This window comes from Rhipicephalus sanguineus, chromosome 6 (assembly GCF_013339695.2).
Source record: "Rhipicephalus sanguineus isolate Rsan-2018 chromosome 6, BIME_Rsan_1.4, whole genome shotgun sequence".
In the NCBI taxonomy this organism is placed as follows: Eukaryota; Metazoa; Arthropoda; class Arachnida; order Ixodida; family Ixodidae; genus Rhipicephalus; species Rhipicephalus sanguineus.
This window is the reverse complement of record NC_051181.1, coordinates 111,023,795-111,044,300: the sequence shown is the minus strand read 5'-3', so window position 1 is coordinate 111,044,300 and position 20,506 is coordinate 111,023,795. Positions and strand designations below refer to the sequence as shown.

Sequence of the window (20,506 nt, the reverse complement as noted above, 5' to 3'; positions counted from 1 at the left end):
CCACCTTGATAGAGGTAAGCTATATAAAATCTCGCCAAGGCATGACTCTCACTTGGCAGCAATGATATTACAGTAACCAGCTTACTTTTTGCAGTAATGAGTAATGTAATGAATATTGTGGGCTGGTAATCTTGTAATGATAATTACTTCAAGCGAGTAATTTCAAGAAAATTTTCTCATTACTTTCCCAATTACTTTTGACTAAAGTATAGCGTGCCTGCTTCCAAAAAAATGGGCAAACCTCAACGGTGGGAAGTTGAACAAAAATCTCTGAGATTTCGAAGTATATCTGCAGTAAATAAAGTGTATATCGGTTAGCGCATGAATGATGGACTTTATGTTAAAGTAATTTCAAAATAACTTCCCTATTTTTCAAAAGTAAAAGTAATCTAAAGTCATCCCTTGTAATTTGTAATGCATAGTAATGCATAAATGCTGTAATTTGTAATGCAGTTTAATTAAATTTAGAAAAATTCTAGAAAAGTAATTAGTAATGTAATTTAATAACTCTTTTGGAGTAATTTTGCCATTTCTGGCATGCAGCGACTACAGGGTATGATTGAGTGCCTTATGATACATACAATTCACTGTTCGGCGAGCTTTCACGGCTTGCGATAAGGAAACGTGCTTCATGCTCGTCCGATAATGAGGTGCAACCGGTCACGTCACTAATAGGCGTCAACTAGTTAGGGCGTGACCATCGAGCCCTCCGTCAGGTCAGTCTCGCTTTTATGTGTGAAATTGGCCTGAATTCACTGCGCCATGAAAATGAGCAGCTTCAACATTTTTTTCCTTGCATTTCTGAAAGCTGTTGCGAGATCCTGCACATTCGTCGCACCTACCAAAATGCGCTAACACCATGATTTGCCGGAACCAAGATATTTAATAACTTATTTTTTTTTAATTTTCGCTTAGTATTGCTTATTGGAGTTGCTCTTGTTCATCGCTAGCTAATTACAAGCCGGCTTTCTACCTGCCAAAACCGAGGCATCGTTATGAGGTAGTAAGCTGTATATGGGGACCCCGGATGCAGATAAATGCCGCCACCGAGGCCGGAAATCGAATCCGCGCCCTCGTGTTTAGCCTGTGTTGGTCACGAACCTCCGCCAGTGTAAAGTCCCTTAATATATAGAAAGTAGCGACACTCTCCTCCATATCCTCTCCAAAGTGTCCAACCCTCCTCTCCCAAGTGTCCGAACCTTATCTATATCCTCTCTCAAACGGCCACCGTGCGGGCGCCAATCCGGCAAGCACCACTTTCCTATCAAGAATGCTATGTCACGCTGATAAGGCGCGCGTTTCCCGGGCGACGGCCCGTGAAGCGGGATTGTGGAAGGCGGGAGAGGAGGGTGCTCGGCGTGGCAGCTCGGTTAAAAGAAAGACGGTACTTTCCCAAAAATATCCAGGGTCTTTACGCCAGTGTCGTTGTCAGCTCACTCTGTCACGGTTGTTCAAAAAATGGCGGATTGATATACACACTAAAAACGGTTTGCGCCCTTTGGGGAGTCTTTTTTTTTTCCCCGTGCCACAGCAATAATCGTATATTCTGGCAAGTTCGTGTTTTAAGCATGAAATTCTTTTAGCTCCTGTTTATGGCGGCTTTCAACTTCCTTCAAGTGACCTGGAGCCAAAAGAGAGAGCCGTTATCCGGGCATTCAAACGAGAACATCCGGGCATCGTCGCGAAAACAAAACAATAACATCCGGGCAACCATTCATAATAGTTTCGCTGCGCGAGTTTTTCACTTGAGAACTCAGCACTAGCCATTTCCCTTATTACGAATGTTATGTCACACCGATAGAACGCACGCACGAGCGTTAGGTGATATGAACTGTCATGACGTGTCATGCGTTTGCATATGCGGAAAATGCAACGGTGATTTTTTCCATAGAGTTTCCTACAATACTTACTAGAGGGAACTCTGGCGCTAGTGTCTATGGGAGCTGCAATGCATCGCGCTTCAGCCAGCATGGGAATCATGGGTAGTACACGGATTTGTCTAAACTTCGTTATTTCGGCTCCGTTTGGCTCCGCGTCGCCTGCATCCGCTTTGTCGCAAAACGAAGTTCAGCAAAAATCAGCAGTTTCACTTCACCACTTTAACTTCTTTAGGCTCACCGATTCAAATCTGGTCACGAAGTTCACAACGGTCCATTCTTTTATCCGAAAGAAAACCAAAACATAGCAATAAACAAAGCCACAAGTGCGTTCGAAGCCCACAAGCACCAAGACTAGGCAAATCCGTGTACTACCCATCATTCCCATGGTGGCTGAACGATCGCAGCGCCAGAGTTCCCTCTAGGTCATTTTAGGAAACTCTATGATTTTTTCCAAGCCAACTAAAGTCTTAAATAGTTTCAGCTTTCTTTCTTTCCTTTTTTTTTCATGCGTACGAAACTCTGAACAAGTCTGCAGAAGAGCGGCGGCCGTTGTGGTATGACGTCACATGGGACCGTGCATGTGATAGACATGAGATTCTCGGAAACAGTCTGCTCGGTACTTTATTGCGCAGTTTGCTCGGCGCTTTTTAATGTTTGAGCCTGTTCCTCAATAATTAAACAGCTACCAGTAATAGCCCCCTCTTTGCAAACGCTGCGAATGGCACGTATTGTTTTGGAGGCGTTTATCGCACTTGAGATCGACGCTTTACGGCTCTGGTGCGGTGTTTTGTCAGCGGCTATTTTACAGCTGTCTGCGCTGGCGCTTTGGGTTCTCTCTACAATTGAAAGAAGCGTGCACGCAACCGGCAGCACATGCCCGCAGCAAACTGCACGTGGCAGGTGGCGGTGAGGAATATTCGGTGTTTCGAGACAATAAGGAATACGGCGCCACAGGCCTGCCGTTTTTCCTGTTAAGTGTGAAAAGAACTCGTCCTCACCGCGGCGCTCAGTGAGCGTGATATCGCCGATAACAACACGCTAGAAAACTTCAGAATCGTCGCCGGTCAGGTGCTTGCGCGTTTAAATTGTTACTTGACGGGAGCTTATCCTTTAAATTTGTGTGCTGTAGGCCACCTTATAGTAATATCTGGGGTTTAGCGTCCCAAAACCACGATATGATTATGAGAGACGCCGTAGTGGAGGGCTCCTGAAATTTCGACCACCTGGGATTCTTTAATGTGCACCTAAATCTAGGTACACGGGCCTCAAACATTTTCGCCTCCATCGAAAATGCAGCCGCCGCGGCCGGGAATCGATCCCGCGACCTTCGGATCAGCAGTCGAGCGCCATAACCACTAGACCACTGTGGCGGAGCTGCTGTAGGACACCTTAGTGCAAGTTCGCGGTTTCAACATGCCATATGCATCAATGAAAACGCCTAAGGCAGTTTAATTGTTTGTTTTATGAGAAAGCTACGAGTGACATTGGTGAAATCCTATGGAGATAACACTCGCCACGGTGGTGTAGTGGTTATGGTGCTCGACTGCTGACTCGAAGTTCGCGGGATCGAATCCCGGCCGCGGCGGCCGCATTTTCGGTGGAGGCGAAAATTCCTGAGGCCCGTTTACTTAAATTTAGGTGCACGTTAAAGAACGCCAGGGGGTCGAAATTTCCGGATCTCTCCACTACGCCGTCTCTCGTCATCATATCTTAGTTTTTGGACGTTAAACCCCAAAAATTATTATGGAGATATATAACGGCTCCACATTTCAACACTTGACGGCCTTTCCTTTTTTTTTTCGCTAAGGCGTAGCGTTCAAGCATTAAAGGGTTGCACAGAAGGGTAAAAAATTATAGGTACCGCATCAGGTTTCCACTGCCGTTCTTGCGGCACTGCACCAATAGCTACGCCAAAATCCAGTGAGAGCCGTACGCTCAAGTGCCGAGCACAGTCTCGAGTTTTCCGAAGCAAATCTGGTGGCGCAGATAGGACATTATACCTCGTAATGCGTTGTTGCTTTTTTTTAACACGAAAGTGTTTTATGCCGGGGTCCACCAAGTACATCCGTCACGGATATGACGTTGATAAAATGGACGCCAACGGGTGAGAAAGAAAAAAACCAAGGAAAAGATACCCCGCTGGGAATCGAACCCACGACGTTGCGGTCGTGACGGCAAGCGCCCGACGCCCCACCAACTAAGCTAACTCGGGAGATGTGAGACACGGCGCGAACGCGCCTTATATCTTTCACACATTTTCTTTTGCGGCGGGCAAGCGGGGCGGTGCCGCCGTATGTGAGATGTGAAAAGAAGTAATGCTTTACGACAGACACTTACTAGCGCTTACTCCGAGATTGCACGCGATATCGGAGGCCATGGTTAAAGCGTCTCGATACCAGAGAGGTAGACTGGCCGCGCTGGCGTCGCCGAGGCACACTTGACGCAGTTACGTTCTTTGCCTTTGGCTTCGTGTGAGCGTGCGTTGACTGCTTCAATTGCGAGAGCACCGACTAACAAAACTGCTGCAATACGCGTTGCAGAAAGGACGCGATTTCGACGGGTGAATGTCGTGCCTTGGTGGAGCGAGAGCAGCGCCTGCGAGACAGAAACCAGCGGGACGCACGCGTTTGCTGCTCAGGCTACGAACCTCTACCTCCCGTGTTGCTGGAGCGCAGTGTGTGTTATGTATGCATGAGCACAGGCGTCGGCTACCCATTACTAGAAAGCGCACACCGTGCCGTTTCTCTCCTTAATTGACGACGCTTTGAAGAAGTGCATATCGGGTACCAGTGTTGATTATGAGCTTGTTGATATCATCCTTACGAGGGATTCACGATTCGCTGTGTCCAAATATATGTTCACACCGTCAGCTACCACAACGGTTTAATCGTGATCATGGGCGTTAGTCGTCGCGAGAGAGACATGCTGTCAACATGGGTGCATCCACGTCAAACGGTGCTATAGCTGCCAAACACGTATAGACATTGTACAAGCTCTCATATATCACTACACAATAAGCACTACTTCTGTGAAGACACATTTCACTTTCGTGTTATACCGATTCCTATGACGGAGGGATCAGCCATGCTTTTATTTTCTTTTTTCTAGCGGAGCAATAATCGTCGCTTACTAAAACTCCCACAATGAGCACGTTCAATCCACACAGAGGTATGCCACCAGCAATGTTGAAATACCGGTTGCAACTGCTGGATAACCAGGGCTACCACCTCGTCTACCCTGTGAGTATGCGCTTCACAACACCCAGCCATGCAGTTGATAGGTTTGAATAAACTATTAATTTCCGCAGTACGTCTTAAACAACCAATATTAAAGGCTTTAAAACCTCTCCGCGCTTTGCTGACAATAGGTGCTGCTACTGTCTAACTGAATCGGCCACTATGAAGAAATGCAGCATATACAACGTGATCATACCTAACTTCCCTTATGTCGTTTCCAGTCGACGAAATTACTTACAGGTATGCCCTTCCGGTCTTTTGCTTATTTCCGGTTTCAATTTCTGATCTGTTAAAGGGACTGTCTACCACTCGGAAAATGTTTTCTGATTGTGGTGAAAATGAGAAGATCGCTCGTCACATCGGCTGCAATGAGCATGCTTTTGCCCCATAAAAAAGGGAATTATATTTTTGATTTGATGTTGAAAATTGTGAAAGTATGACCGCTAGCGTCACCCAAAGGCGATGTGGTCAATCTACTGGCAGGACAACAAATCCTCGCAGGTAGGCTCATTTTGCTTAACAACAAACATGTATAAATTGAAATTGTATTTTACGCACTTGAGGCAGCTTTCGGTTGCGTCAGAGAGAAATTTTTTGCTTTTTTTTTTTCTCACGCATTCAAAAAAGCGCCTCCCGGTGGCGCTGCTTGCGGCGCCGTCTTCGATTTCGTCTGCTTCAACTCATGCGCTATGCCATGCAGCCCTCCGCACTGGTCGTACTGTGCCGCTGTATTATTGTTAAGATGTCTCACATGTGCTGCGCTGTGAAGGCGTGCATTTATCGTCTCTTTTTGATGAATGAACTTGGCTTGGATTGTGGCAGCAGTGCTAAAATAAACGCATAGACTGCGATTACAGCAAAACAAGCGTTCTGTAATCGTATAATAAGGCTTCATTTAACTGCTGGCGCACTGAAAACAACTGTTACATTCATTACAATAGTGTTAAGCGAAAATAAAATAATCCCACAGAAATCTCATGTGCTTTCGATTTTAATTTTTATCGGCACAAGAATCGTCATCGCGTCCACCAACCAGTGTTGTGGGCATGTTTTACGCCAATGGAAGAAGACTGAACGCAGATCGAAAAATTCTGTTTTAAAAATTTCTACTCACTTTCCAGAGAAACCGCCGCAAGGTTGGACACTTCAGACGGTACGGTTTCTATTGCGGTACAAAACAGAAAAGCGTTGAAGGACGGTAGACAGTCCTTTTAAAAACGTTTTTCCTGTCTGACTCGGCATTAGCGTAGTCAAGCTCGTGTTGTCTAACACACACTTACATCCGCGTGCACATGCGTTTTCATTTCATTTAAACCAAATCGAGACGCAGCCACCGGAGTCGAGAATCGAACCCTCGTCCTCATGCTTCACGACACAACATAAGCCGCCGCTGCGGATGACTCCTTTTTTTCATTACTTTTTTTTTGGGGGGGGGGGGGGGTGGCGCTTTCGAATATGTGGGGTCTTTGCTGCAGCTCAACTTTCGCTTTATTGTCACAGAATGATGCTCGCGACTATTTAATGCGCGTGGCATTTCATTAACTACCATCGGCGGTTACAACGGCCTGTGTAAACACGAGTGACTCCACTGCAGCACATGTCTACACCGATTAGATGTGAAAGACGTAGCGGTAGTGTACAGACAGCTGAATTCTAACTCCGATAATACCGAAGCCAGATATTCTGACCACTCATATAGGCCAAAGCCGCGTTCCTTATCAGGATAAATATAAAACACCTTGAAGAATGTGCAGCGGTAAGCAAGTGCATTGAGACGATAGGCGCATTTCGCATAAGGCTTACGGCTGCCTGAATAATTTCCGTCGTGCAAGCGAGCTCGTTGAGACACCTGACGCGTTTTCACAACGCCCACGGAGAGTCGTCGTGTCGACGCGTACAGTGGAAAGTGGGGGCGGGCGACGTGACTGGCGTGTCGTTCGATTTGCTCTCATTCGTGTACTCTAATGCGCGGAAATCTTATACGCAACGACTGTAACAAACATCCATACATAGTTTCCACCGTAAATTTTTTTGAAGACTTGTATTTCAGTTAACTTGGTTTTTGTAACCCTGTGTTCCAGTGCTCGTGTGGGTTCATCTATACGATTACGCACTAACGCTCATCTCCTCTTTCCTGCAGCATGGCATAACGTTCGAGGACGCGTCGGCATTCCTATCTGGATCTCTGAGGGAGCCCTTGTATCAGGGTTGGACTTTCAGAGTGCTTTTCTACGCTCATAAGATGTGAGTACGCACGTGCCTAACGCTCGATTTGTGCTTCTCCCGTTCCCATTTGACTGAGCCCGTATACTACTGCTCAGAGGCGCGGGATATCTGGATTTGTTTATTGTCCCCTGCGAGCGTATATAATGAAGGGACCAATACTATACGTTGGTATACAATATAATATATAACTTCCCGGGTTTTACGCCCCAAAACTACGGTATGATTATGAGAGACGCCGTAGTGGAGGGCTCCGGTAATGTCGACCACGCGGGGTTCTTTACCGTGCACCTAAATCTAAGTAGAGGGGCCTCTAGCGTTTCGCCTCATATATTGGCAGCGAACTCAATCATTCGATTGAGATTAAGCAGATTGGGATTAAATAAATTGACGAAGACAAGACCACTTGACAAGACCACTTGTTGGCTCAGCGACGTTCACAACGATTTCACATCGCCCGAGCTTTTGTCTTGCTTGCATTATATTTAGCCACACGAAAGTATGAAACTTAGCATATACTTCGATTTACCCGGAGAATTTGTTTACATATCTCCTTCATATGCAAGGCGGTATATTTTCAACCTGCAATTCGAAGAATGCGACAAATTATACATCAAATTATACATACAAATTATACATACGAAGAATACGACAAATTATATATGTGACTGTTTTTATTCGTCGTCTACCATGCAGAACCGACCAGCCCAATCAAGCACATTGTTAGACAAATTATACTTCATCATATGTATCTGACGAAGTATGTTTCGATGTCGCGCGCGATGAATAAACGCGGATATATTTTTTTTGCGCGATTTCAGAGCAAATGAGACGGAGATTAAGATAGCACGGGACAACGTCGACCCCACGAAGTGGTTCATTAGAATATACGTCGACGACAAAGGCAGAGTCGCCAAAAGCGGTAATGATGCCGACGGAGCATTCAGTTCTGATTTCGGAGTGCCGAACGTCAAGCAAGGCGACTACTATACCCTCGCCATTCGGTTCGAGGAGCCGAAATACTACAGGGTAAGTTTAGTATATATATATATTTTTAATTTTGGCAAGAATGATGGGTATCGTGAATGTTACTTCATTAATATCTCCTAAACGATATTCCATACGATATAAATATGAAGAATACCGCAGCGGGGGACTCTGGATTATTGTTTACCAATTACGGTTATTGAACGTGCTCCTAAATTAATTAACTAATTAATTAATTATTTTTTTAAAAAATGTTAGGGTTTAACGTCCCAAAACCACGATATGGTTATGAGTGACACCGCATAGGGGAGGGTTCCGGAAATTCCGACCACATGAGGTTCTTTAACGATACCTAAATCTAAGTACGCAGGCCTCAAGCATTTTCGCCTCCATCGAAAATGCAGCCGCCGCGGCCGGCATTCGATCCCGCGTCCTTCGCGTCAGCATTCGAGCACCATAGCAACTAGACCACCGTGATGGGTTTTATTTATTTATTTATTTCTTTATTTATTTATTTATTTATTTATTTATTTATTTATTTATTTATTTATTTATTTATTTATTTATTTATTTATTTATTTATTGGATACTGTACGCCCATTGAGCGGCCCAACTAGGAGTGGTTACATATACATTCAACTGAGCATCATACATTGTGCACAGTTAGATTCGTGCAACAACAACAAAAAGACAAAACAAATCACCATGCATTGTAATACACACAAAAAAGGTAGAATGGATATGCACACATACAGTAATCAATAAATACAGTAAGTAAGGTAACATACAGTGAATACAATAGGTATGGTTACATCAAAACAAAACAATTTATTAGTATAATGTTACAGAGGGGGTGGGTACAATATGAACACAGAAAAATAACAATAACAACCGTGAAGCAAATACAATAATTAGCAATAACTAAAGAAAACAACAAAAGAAATAGATTGCAGTTACACTATAAAGTGTTCCGAAACATCGGACTTGAACAGCGCTTGGTGCTTATAGTGGCAGCGACGGAGGGTGAAAGGCGATTTCAGTCTCTGCTTGTCTTTGGAAGGAAAGAATGCAAAAAGAGGTTGGTGCGGCCTCCTTATAGTACAAGGGTACTGTTTCTTTTTTGCTCCCATCGAAACGCGGCCGCCGTGCGTAGTCCATCTTAACAGCGTAACACCTTTCCTTCCAGGCTGCCATATATGTGTGACACACGCATATAATATACGCATATGCGTGTGTGCCCCCGTACCCCCGCACTCTAAGGACAGCGCAGGCTAAGGACAAGGACAAAAGAAAGACACATTTGACACAACACAGCGCTGTGTTGAGTGTGTCTTTCTTGTGTCCTTGCCCTTAGCCCGCGCTATATGCTCTTACAAGTTTACTTGCGATTTCATTGTAAACCCCTTCACTCAGTGCATTTGGTACTGAAAGGTATTTTCAGTAAATAAATAAATAAATAAATAAATAAATAAATAAATAAATAAATAAATAAATAAACACGCTACAATCATTCCCGTACAGAGTGCGCTGTATACATTCATTTTCGTTTCCCTTTTCATTTTCTCTCAGGTAATGTTTGATACGAATCAAGGGAAAGGACCGGCTGGCAAGCAACATACAATGGAAGATGCACTAAGTGAGCGTGACAATTTTATCTTTCTCTCGTGGATCCTCGCTTTATACGTACGAAGCCCGCTGTGTCACATCCACGATGGCTTTTCGACGGCACATGCATGACACGCATGGCTTTCCACATACCCAAAAGACACGGACGTTAGCTGATTTGAACATCGTGAGCTGCACAGTTACCGCGGCCGCCGCGGTGTGGCGCCACGTTCCCGCGCCGTGACGTGCTGCGGCGCGGGCAAGTGACTTGAGTCGCCACGCGCGCTTTCAAAGAAAACAAGTAAAGAAAGCGCCCAAGGTCATGACGTGCACTGACCTACGGACTTGCGCAGCGCCCTCTAGAATGTATTATTTTTATAGGTGGCGTTGACTTGCCCCCTTGTCATTGCACCACCCTGTCCCCCGTGTAGCTTTCAGCGCGCTTGCAGGGAAGAAAGTAGAAAGGAATTGCTTAGTGCTCGCGACAAATTCTCTCGAACTTCCGGCAGTCTATTCATGAGGCAATAACCTCCAATAGTGAGTTCATTTTGAATACTTGGAAAAGTATTGTAGGGTACCTTTATGTAATCGAATATCGCATTTGTTTCTAGGTACCGGTTTCGGTTTCAGTACAGACAGATGGACACGAGATGACGTCGTGACAAATTAAAGAGCTGCGTTCTTTAATGTGACTGCGTGGGCCTCCTTCTCTGGAGCGCTCATACTGTTCTTTTCTTCTTGTTCGTCATTCCAGAGGTGGATCGATGGCGCATGAAGATAAAACCTGGAGGTCACTACGTTTTATCCGTTCACGCTAGCGATGAACTGAATAAGCTTCCGGCTAATGGTCTGGTACGTACAAGATTTCATGAACATGCTCAAATCACGTCTCTCTCTCTCTCCATGTGCTCATGGGAATAGGTTTTTGTTCATCATTATTCCTTTGGTAGTTGAAACTTTGTTTGTCTTTAGGGTATTAGAGCAAAGAAGGGTGAATCCCTTATTACAGGCACCCACTGGCCTTTGCAGCTCACTGGGTCTGATCGAGCAGAGCAACTTGGCTCTCCCGATCCTTGCTTGCAAGACAGACGTGCCCCTGCGTCTCATAGGTCAATATGCTTTTAATGTTCATGTATTCCGAGAGCAATAACATTTCTTGCGTTATCTTATCATCATAGCTTGCATGAACGCATTGGACTAATCGTAGTGTGTGAAAGTTCCAAAGTTCGGGCGACGTTCCCCCCTCTCTCTCTTTTTCACAGGCTTCCCCTGAGGATATTCCGTAGACAGAAATAAGCGTACGCATGACAACGGCGATCACGAAGTCGGTAACACTGTCTTCACATTAGACCACGCGTTTTAGACCGAAAGCAGTGCAGAATCACTGCGTGGGTACACGTATAAAAAATTACACCATCTCCCGCTAAAAGGGACCATGAGGCGATGCGAAGCAGCACGGGGGGGGGGGTGCACACCGCGTTTGCACACCGCGTTTGCTGGAACCGGGCGTCGGCACCGTCGAAGCCCGGGCGTTGAAGTTGTCGAATATATATGGTGAGGCGTTCTGCACGGGCGTTGGACTCGCGTCGTCTGTCCGCAGTCGACGCGTTGGCTCGACGCTGACGCTTGGCTTCGATGTCGGCGTTGCGTACGGCGGGGTTTGCTTGCCTACGCTGCCGTTGCGTTTCGGCATATCGAGCCCGCGTTTCATCCGTAGCAGTTTCCCACCGACATTGCCGTTTGCGCTGGGCTTCCCCAGAGCCGTGTATTCCTTCAAAGGGATTATACGGCTCTGGGCTTCCCTAGCCCGGAGCTCGGGGTCCGCTTGCCGACGTTTACGTTGCGCTTCGGCGCGTTGAGCCTTCCGCTGCTCCGCGATCTCGGCAGGCGTTAAGGTATTACTGCAACTGGCGCCGACGTTGACGTTGGAACTCATGACACCGGCGCAGCCGGCGCAGTGACTGAGCGTGTGTACGACCTAACGCGAGCTTTTTATCTAAACGAGGAGGGGGAGTGGAGAGGGGGAGAGGGGAATGGAGAGGAGGTGTGGGGAGAGGGTTTGCGCATGCGCAGTAAGGGCGGTCACGCCGCACACCGCATTGAACTCCACCATAAGATGCTTCGCATCTAAAGGTCCGTATTTCATACTGCTAATGTATGCAACCAAAAGTCACATGAAGATGGATCTGTACCTAATTTCATTCGTTCATCGCAGGTGTCCTCCTGTCGGTGATCAAACTTTTGGGCAGGTTTGCCTGTTGAAGCGCTCCGGTCTACCAAGTTTTAGAAAACAGCACCAATAATAATAACAACAATATCGAAGACGACGAGTATCAATTAATCGTGCGGATCAAAACTCAACTACTGTGAACGGCATTTGGAATGTTCAGTTGTTCATTCTTCAGCACAGCGTGGTCATAGGCATCGCGTCGCCATGATTTATTTTTTAGGGGCGAAGCTCCTTATAGCATCAACTGGTCGATCGTCGCTCCGTCCGGCGTTCCCCCGCCGTCGCGTCTCCCGTATCATTCAGTAGATGGCGCTGTCCCATAGAGATGCATTCAAACTGCAGTTGGGTGACGATATACTAGATGGCGCTGTCCCGTAGAGATGTGTGCAATATATGTGCAAGAAAAAAAAAAGCAGCGGCACCCTGCACGCTATATAGATGGCGTGCAGTATTCAAAGCGGCGTATAGCTTTGAATACTGCTGGGCGAAACCACTGAACATTTCACGGTGTAACCATGATTGCTTCAGGAGCATCGCCCAAGCTCTTCATCATTCACCCGTGGATATGCTGTAATTTTTTTTCTTATGCTGATATGATCGGGCACGTGCAAGCACATGTGCTAAGGTATATGCGAAAGGCATTGGCATTAGATTTGTCACGTCTTAATTAGTGTAACTAACTATGCGAAAACATCGACCTGGTTATACAGCGCTTACTTGTCATTACCTTTTGTTCCTTCCAGCATTTCATGTGACGCGGTGTTTGTCCTCGTACGATCTATGTTCCTTATACCCCTGTCACACGGGCACCCCTTAACTCCGTTTAACTCCCTCGTCTTTTCCTCGAGGGAGATGGGGTTCATGTCACACGTTCACCATTTCGCTGAGGAAGTTAAATGGAGCTTTTGGTGGAAGGAGTTCGGTAATGACCATTTCGGCTCGATGGAGTACTTTCGTTCCCAGCCAGCTACTGCTACGCTGAAAAACGCACTAGCAAAATCGTCCTGATGAGCTCAACTATAATTTTGCTCTTTTTTGCGTAGCATTTCACGCCCCGTAGTGTAAGTTTTAGTTGTATTTTTTCGGACATTAGCGCTTGTACTCTCCCCACCAACGCCTCGCCAAGCCGCCACTGTGAAGCGTCGCGCCATATTTGTTTCTGCACGTGTGAGGCGCACGCACAAACACTAGGACAGCAATGGTTTTTTGTTGCTTTAAAGGCGACTACACTGGCAAAAAAATGGACGTTTCGACGAGCGCAGCAGCGCTGTTTCTGCCCCATGCGGCAACCGTCGAAAGCTTGCACCGAGCCGTGTAGCACGGCCACAACTCCATTCTGGTTAAGCTCCATTAAGGAGGGGAACGGAGATAAACTGAGTTCGGTGGTGGCCGTGTGACAGGGGTATTAAGTTCGCAAAGTTGTACTCCAGTTAGTTACTGTGACACTCATATTAACGTTCCGAGGTGTGTAAGCATGCGCTTTTCCAAACCCCATTCCTCCCACCTTTCCCCATCACTTTTTTTCTCTCTTTCTCTCTCTTTTTTTGAATTATACATTCCGAACTACTTCAACCATTGTTCCTGAATCTTTGAGATACTAATGGTTTCTATCAATTTCTTAAAATAACCTAAAACTAGTGCTCCCACTCTGCTCCTGCACTAATATACAACTCTAAACGTGCCTTTGTCGCCCCTATCGTTCTCTCTACTGTTCACCCAACCTCCTCCTTTTTTCCTTTTTATTGCGATAGGAAGTATTATGTTCACTCGAAGGGAATTTTTGTCCTCGCCGTCACGGTCGCCGTCATGTTCCGTATAAAGTCCAAATAGATAACACCATCCCGCGCACCGTATGTTCTACGTGCGAGTGAAAGCCTGCGACGGCTGCAGACGGGCGCGGCACAAGCAGATTTAGATGAAACGCGCCGGCCGGCTCTGTCGGGCGAAGGAGCATGAGCGTCGCTCGGGCGCAACTGCGAACTTTGATGAAAAGGGTGCGGTAGCCTATTTTGACATACGTCAGTAGACGACTCCTACACTGGTACGTACTGGGCTCTCGCCGCTTATTTCGCGTTGAGGTGACAGACAGCACGAAAAGCGCGTCGCTTCCTGGAGCGGCTGCACTTCTTTAGGCCAGCGTTTTGTAGAGTTACGCGAGATCAGATCCTAAAGAAGTCAGCTGCTAGCCTTACTTCGTATAACATTCCAATTTGTTGCCATCGCATTCATTGCTTCGACCTTGCGGCAAAAGTGTGACTTCTTGTGGCGATTTTTTTTTTTTTTTGGCACGCAAGGTTGCCCTTCTATATCCCATTGGGCGCTGGAGATAGTAAGCAAGGCGAGCATGAGAACGCTGCTGAGGAAAGTTACCACGCTGTCAGCACCACCACGCCATATACATTGACCTGCCTCGTACTGTGCCACTGTTGCCAACGTAAAACTTACAACTATTTTGCCAAAGGTGCACCATTGAACTTACAGAATTTCTAGTTTTGAAACTGCACTTAAGCAACGCCAGTTTCTTTTACCTGTTTTGTTTTTGATTCGCTCTGGCAGCTAAGCTGTCGCGCTGCTAAGGTCGAGGGCGCGGGCTCGATTCCCGGTCACGCCGGTCGCAAGTCGATGCAGGCTAAGTGTACAAACACCCTTGTAATTAAATTTAGACGCACCTTGAAGAATGCCAGCTAACCAAGACCGATCCAGATTCCCCCCTTACGGCGCGCCTGGTGATCACATCGTGGTTTCGGCAAGTAAACCCAAAGAATTAACGTTCGCTACTTATTTTTTCTGTTGTTTCAGGAACAAGAATACGTTCTTGATGCCTTTGCATTGGACATAGGATCTTTCGGCATCTTTGAAGTGACGTACACGGGGTCTGACGGAATGTAAGTGACGCATCTTTGAAGTTATGTTCGTGACCCTTTTGGCAAATGCCATCAGGCAAGAATAATGTTTCGGCGTTTATTTTGGGGTCATCAGCTCACCTTGTTCGCATGCGTTCGCTGCAGTACGTAGGTCAGCAAAAGGTCTGGAGCTCACTCAGACTCACTCATGAAATATATTTTGCCTTTAGGGCTCACTCGGACTCAGACTCACCAAAATTTTCCTCATGCGTACTGACTCAGACTCACTGAAAATTTTCTCAACCAGACTCACTCAGTCTCAAACTCACCAAATTATTGCTCACTCGGACTCACTCAGACTCACGGCTCAATCTGAGTCTGAGTGAGTCGACTAGCGTATAATTAACTTTTTAGACCATAGTGTCAAGGCTCTTTAACATCAACTTCTCATATAATTGGTACTCTACTTGGCGTGTTTTGATCTGGTACCTTCAAATACGAGTTATCGATAGCTACAATCCACCAAGGAAATTTTTTTTTGAAAGAGATGACTCGCACGAGATATTTTTCTCAGTAACTTCCCGTGAAAGATTTTGCCAGAGGGAGGTCAAACCTCCTTACCCCCCCCCCCCCCCTCTGTAACTCACGCCTCTGATCAATAAATTCTGAGATGACGTGTGAACGTCAGTGCTTTTAAGTATGTGTGAGTAGACGAGTATAAACGTGAGTCGTCATAAGGCTGATAGTAATGCTGAAGTTGAGTAGATAGGACCACAGGCCGGCAAAAAAATTTGGAGCTCACTCAGACTGACCCATGAAATATATTTTGCCCTCAGGGCTCACTCGGACTCATAGGCTCAACAAAATTTTCCTCGTGCGGACTCACTCGCACTCAGATTCACGAAACTATTACTCACGCAGACCCACTCGGAGTCATATTCACGAAAACATTACGCAGCCTGACTTACTAAGACTCAGACTGTCGGCTCCATCTGACGGAGTTACTTGCGACAGTGACTTGTGTTGAATAATATTCGCGACAATCGAGGTAATTGAAGGAATAAATTTACGTTATTACAGCGAAGCCGTGTATGACTAGGTTCTGGCGGATCGCGTACACGGACAAAAAACGCGTATAGGGCGACAATTTTCGGCGAACCGATTAACTCGACTAATCCAGCGTTTCTTGCTTAGAAAAAAATGGACATGGCCTAAAAATAAGCATAGAGGTGTATGGTTTCGCCGACATGGCAGAATGACGTGAACAATTTTGCCTCAAAGAGAAGACCGCCAGCGTAACAAACGAACGTCATGGCATTCTTACACTTTCGAAACAACAGGGTTACTTGTGTGCTACAGGATTTCATTTTGAGGCTGCCGTTGTCCGCCGTTGATGAGAAAATATGCGGCGTGTACAAGGAAAACACCGGTACATTTGAGCGTCGGGCGCGATATCAAGGTTATCTCGCGAGCGTAGACCGGTGTAGCGTCCAAGGGGCCCAGCGGCAAGTTTCGGAACAGTAAAAATCAAGATTACGCATTCTTCTAGCCATGGTTGGCTGTTCCATGCTGCAACAATCGCCCCTACGATGAACTCTACAACCTTTCTCTCTATTTTAAGTTTTCCATTCTTTGCGATCAAGTGTATTCTTCGTTGGCTCTTATCTCCGCGGGCGATAGCAAACTAGCTGGGAAAGGTCTGGCCAGGCTGGTGCTTGGCCCTGCTTCGTTTAAACGGCTTGTTAAGTTCAACAAAATATACCGCGTTTTCATAAAAAAAAATGAGTATGTGTCTTCCTCAGACGGGAGTAATCGCAGCTTAAGGAACAGCAAAAAGAGTGAGTGAAGCTTGCCTGACACCTCCCTCTCCTCGAGAGAGGAGTCTGGGACGTGGCGCTGTTGTAGTTCTTGGTCGACGCTCGCGCGATCACCTTCAAATCGTGCGCCACTGTACGTCTCTTCATTCGCTCAGTATCATCAATAATGATAAACAGTCACCGGTTCACTTTCGCATACGCCTAAGGCAACTGGTAGGTGAAAGCTTTCTTTTTTTCTCAATCCATAGTATTGATCCCGCACGAAAGCTTTACGCACCCATCTTGGTTTTCGCACTGCCTCCGGGATCAGAGGAATGGGAAGCTCTCTGCACCTCGCGTTGTTTTGCGGTACCTCCGAGATCGGCCCGCTTTTGACCAAGCGACGACGTCGTTTGATGACGTCATCATGTGATGTCACGATGGCGCCACAAATTTTGGCGACCTGTGAAGTCATCAACTGATGCCGATATCTGGCATCGTTCGTTTTGACGCAGCCATTGACACCGGCGGTCACTTTTCGCGTTTGATGAGTCATTTAAGGCTTTCGCCTTAATATATAAATTCACCATAGCAGTATTCATACCAGACCCACCGTACACTCTAAGACAAAAAAAAAGGTGTCCTTTGTCTCTTTTATACATGTGAGAGTCACATTGACTCCCTCGACTCTCTTAAGGAGAGTCAACGTGCCTCTCTAAAGAGAGTGCTGCACATGTGACTCGCAGTATTCATACCAGACCCACCGTACACTCTAAGAAAAAAAGGTGTCCTGACTCTTTTATACATGTGAGAATCACATTGACTCCCTCGACTCTCCTAAGGAGAGTCAACGTGCCTCTCTAAAGAGAGTGCTACATGTGACTCTCACATGTATAAAAGAAGAGTCGCTGTTCTTAGAGTGTAGTCACAGCTTCGCTGGCTTCTGTCTCCGGAGTAGTAGAAGGGCTCTGAATTTTTATAGGTAATTCTCTTGTGCAGTTATGTCTGACATAATTATTTCTGCTCCCCTTTCTTTTTTTCTTTCTAGGCTGATGGTAAGCTTCAGCGTACCGAACGGCTACGATAAGTCTACCACTTTCAGGAAAACTCCGTTAAAGCAAGGAGACGATTTCTTAGTGTACATCCGCAGCGCGCCGACGGGATGGCTGGTGCAGGCCAGTTTCCAGGGCACGGCGGCGCTCGTGTTACGCCCTGGTGTTTACCCACGCATCTCGCCGAAGTTTTCTGCGGCCTTTATAAAGCGAATGTACCTGGTAAGTGGCGTGAAAACAAACTTACGGTATACATTCGTGCTTGCCATCGCTACGCCCTGACTCTTGTATGGTCCACAACGACAACTGTAAACATAAGCAAACTTAACGTCTTGCAAAAGAAAGCTCTACGTCTAGCCTGTAAAACACCATATCGCTCCCACACAGCAGAATTATTTAAAAAATACTGCACCATTCAGGTTGCATTAATACATGATTACAAACTCAGTCGTCTATATAAGTTCGGTTTATTGAAAAATAATGATACGATTGCAAGAATAGCAAGGTTAGAGAAAAATTTTCCTGTCTATAATGTACGTCAACCAGAAGTGTGGTACATACCGAAATGTAGAACCAATTACGGAAATCAAATGTTAAAGTTTCAACTGCCTACACTTCTAAACCGCATAACTAAGGAACATAACATTGGCATATCCAGGATATCACCAAAACAACTGCTATTAGTCTTTGTATAATGTGATGTGGCGACTACCTTTTTTTTATGCCTGTATTGTAATCTTTTATTTTGTTTTTGTTTTTTAAAGCACATTGTGAAACATACTTTTCTTTAATTTGGTTCTATTTTGCCGCATGTCGTCTGTGCTACCCTGTGTACTAGTGGGTCAGGGCTACTCAAGCTGTTCTCACAGCTTTTACCTGCCCTCCTCGTAACGTGTTCTTGTTGCGGAATAAAATTTCAATTTCAATTTCAATTTCAATTTCTAATTGTATATAACGACGTCGGGCGTATGCTCCTGATCGAAGCCAGAGAAAGCTTATACCTGGTAAGCGACATGCCAAGTGCGTCACTGTACCTGATGATAAACCGGATAATAAATACACTTGGTTAGTGGCTTCAGAACAACGTATGATTTTGCCGCGCGTGTTATTTTGATGTATTCAGGCTTCACCCGCAAATACTGTTTGCAACGCTCCGCGCAGACTGCGCCGCGATGTTTCAGAAGCTTCACGAATGTTTTAGCTCACTCCATTAAGATTACGCGCAGGACGCGAATAGTCTAGTTTCTTCGAGAGATTACGCTGCCACCAGCGATACCGCTGGAAAGTTCGATAGCACACGTATAAAATCCGACACGCTTTACCGTTTGTCAGATTATCGACGGCCGACGCTCTGTTCGGGGCTATCAGCGCACAGTGTGTATTGCTGTAGTTTGATTTCCGTTTCCCGGCCATAAGTTCGGCCAAATAAAGAGTTTCATCTTGGACACGCCGACTGCTGCCTTCGTAGACGTCACGACCCCATGACAATACACACAAGGACAACCCCTGGTTGCACCCTGATCTTAATTGCATATAACGACGCTGAGCGTATGCTCTTGATCGCCGCGGAGTTTGTTTGAATGGGTTACGATGTTTCGGGAAACTTTTACTTAGCAGCTATATATGCAATGATGCGCTTCTAAGCTCGAAGACGCGGTTTTGATTCCCGGCCACGGTGGCCGCATTCGAATGGGAGCAAAACATCCCGGCCGTATTTCGTGAAACACTGCGTATGCTCACTCATTCACTAAGGTTTCTCCATTAGTGAATAATTTTCTCCGCCGTAGATCGTCACTCACAAAGCCAACCCGCTCTGTATAGGTTTCTGAAAGTCTAAGTGTTGTGCTAATTTTATTTGGGCGGACAGATGAGCGAGGATCAGGAACCTAATCACCTGTATATTTATGAACGCTCGAATCATTGTGTTACTTGTGCTGATTTCGTTCAAACTTTAATCCCTTCATGCTGTAACCGTCCGTTGTCTAATGTTGCAGGCTCTCATTAATGGACAGCCTCTATTAATTCGCATATCTAAAACATTCAGTTTTACGATATATACATATACATTGAATATTCGACACATTTCGAAGCTTTTTTTTTTTGTCGTTCTTATTTTTGACGCCACGCCTAATTCAGGGTCCTAAGACTTTCCAGAAACCATCTATTCACCCACGGGTAATCCGTGAGCCACGTGTTATACTTTTTTTTTCATTTCAGCTCTGTTTGTATTACTCGTAGAAAAACGAACGGGAATAAACTTTCATGCGCACAGGCGAGAAATTGCACCAGAACGAAAGACTGACTCCCCAGCTTGATTAAAATCAACGGTTGCCAGCATATCACACATTGGTGTCGTGGATATCCATATCTTTGCGCGCGTGTGCATTGAGCGAAATGCCCGCTACTTGGTGCGCCTGCAGACGTTTCATTATCGCATATTTTTTCTCCTTCCAGGAACCTGGCCCCGTTTTATAATGCAGCGTCATGAAACGTACATACAGATCCTAATAAACGTTTCTCCATAAGTGATTTCCGTAGCATTTCTTTTTATTACAGTTTGCTACCGTGTGTTTTTTTTTTCTTCTTTTCTCACTGTCAACTCGAAATAATCACCCAGCCAACATTATTTATGTTTTTTTTTTCGTTTAATTTTA

General features: G+C 45.7%; 1 protein-coding gene across 1 annotated transcript; it reads left to right on the top strand.

Moving 5' to 3' along the window:
• The first annotated feature begins 4,974 nt into the window (after window positions 1-4,974).
• LOC119396168 (uncharacterized) lies at window positions 4,975-20,439 on the top strand. The gene is made up of 8 exons (XM_037663257.2): window positions 4,975-5,119; window positions 7,257-7,360; window positions 8,161-8,368; window positions 9,896-9,962; window positions 10,686-10,783; window positions 14,961-15,046; window positions 17,849-18,074; window positions 20,307-20,439. Exons 1-8 carry the CDS (start codon window positions 5,024-5,026, stop codon window positions 20,325-20,327), a joined length of 906 nt encoding a protein of 301 aa, XP_037519185.1. The 5' UTR covers window positions 4,975-5,023; the 3' UTR covers window positions 20,328-20,439.
• The last annotated feature ends 67 nt before the right edge of the window (window positions 20,440-20,506 follow it).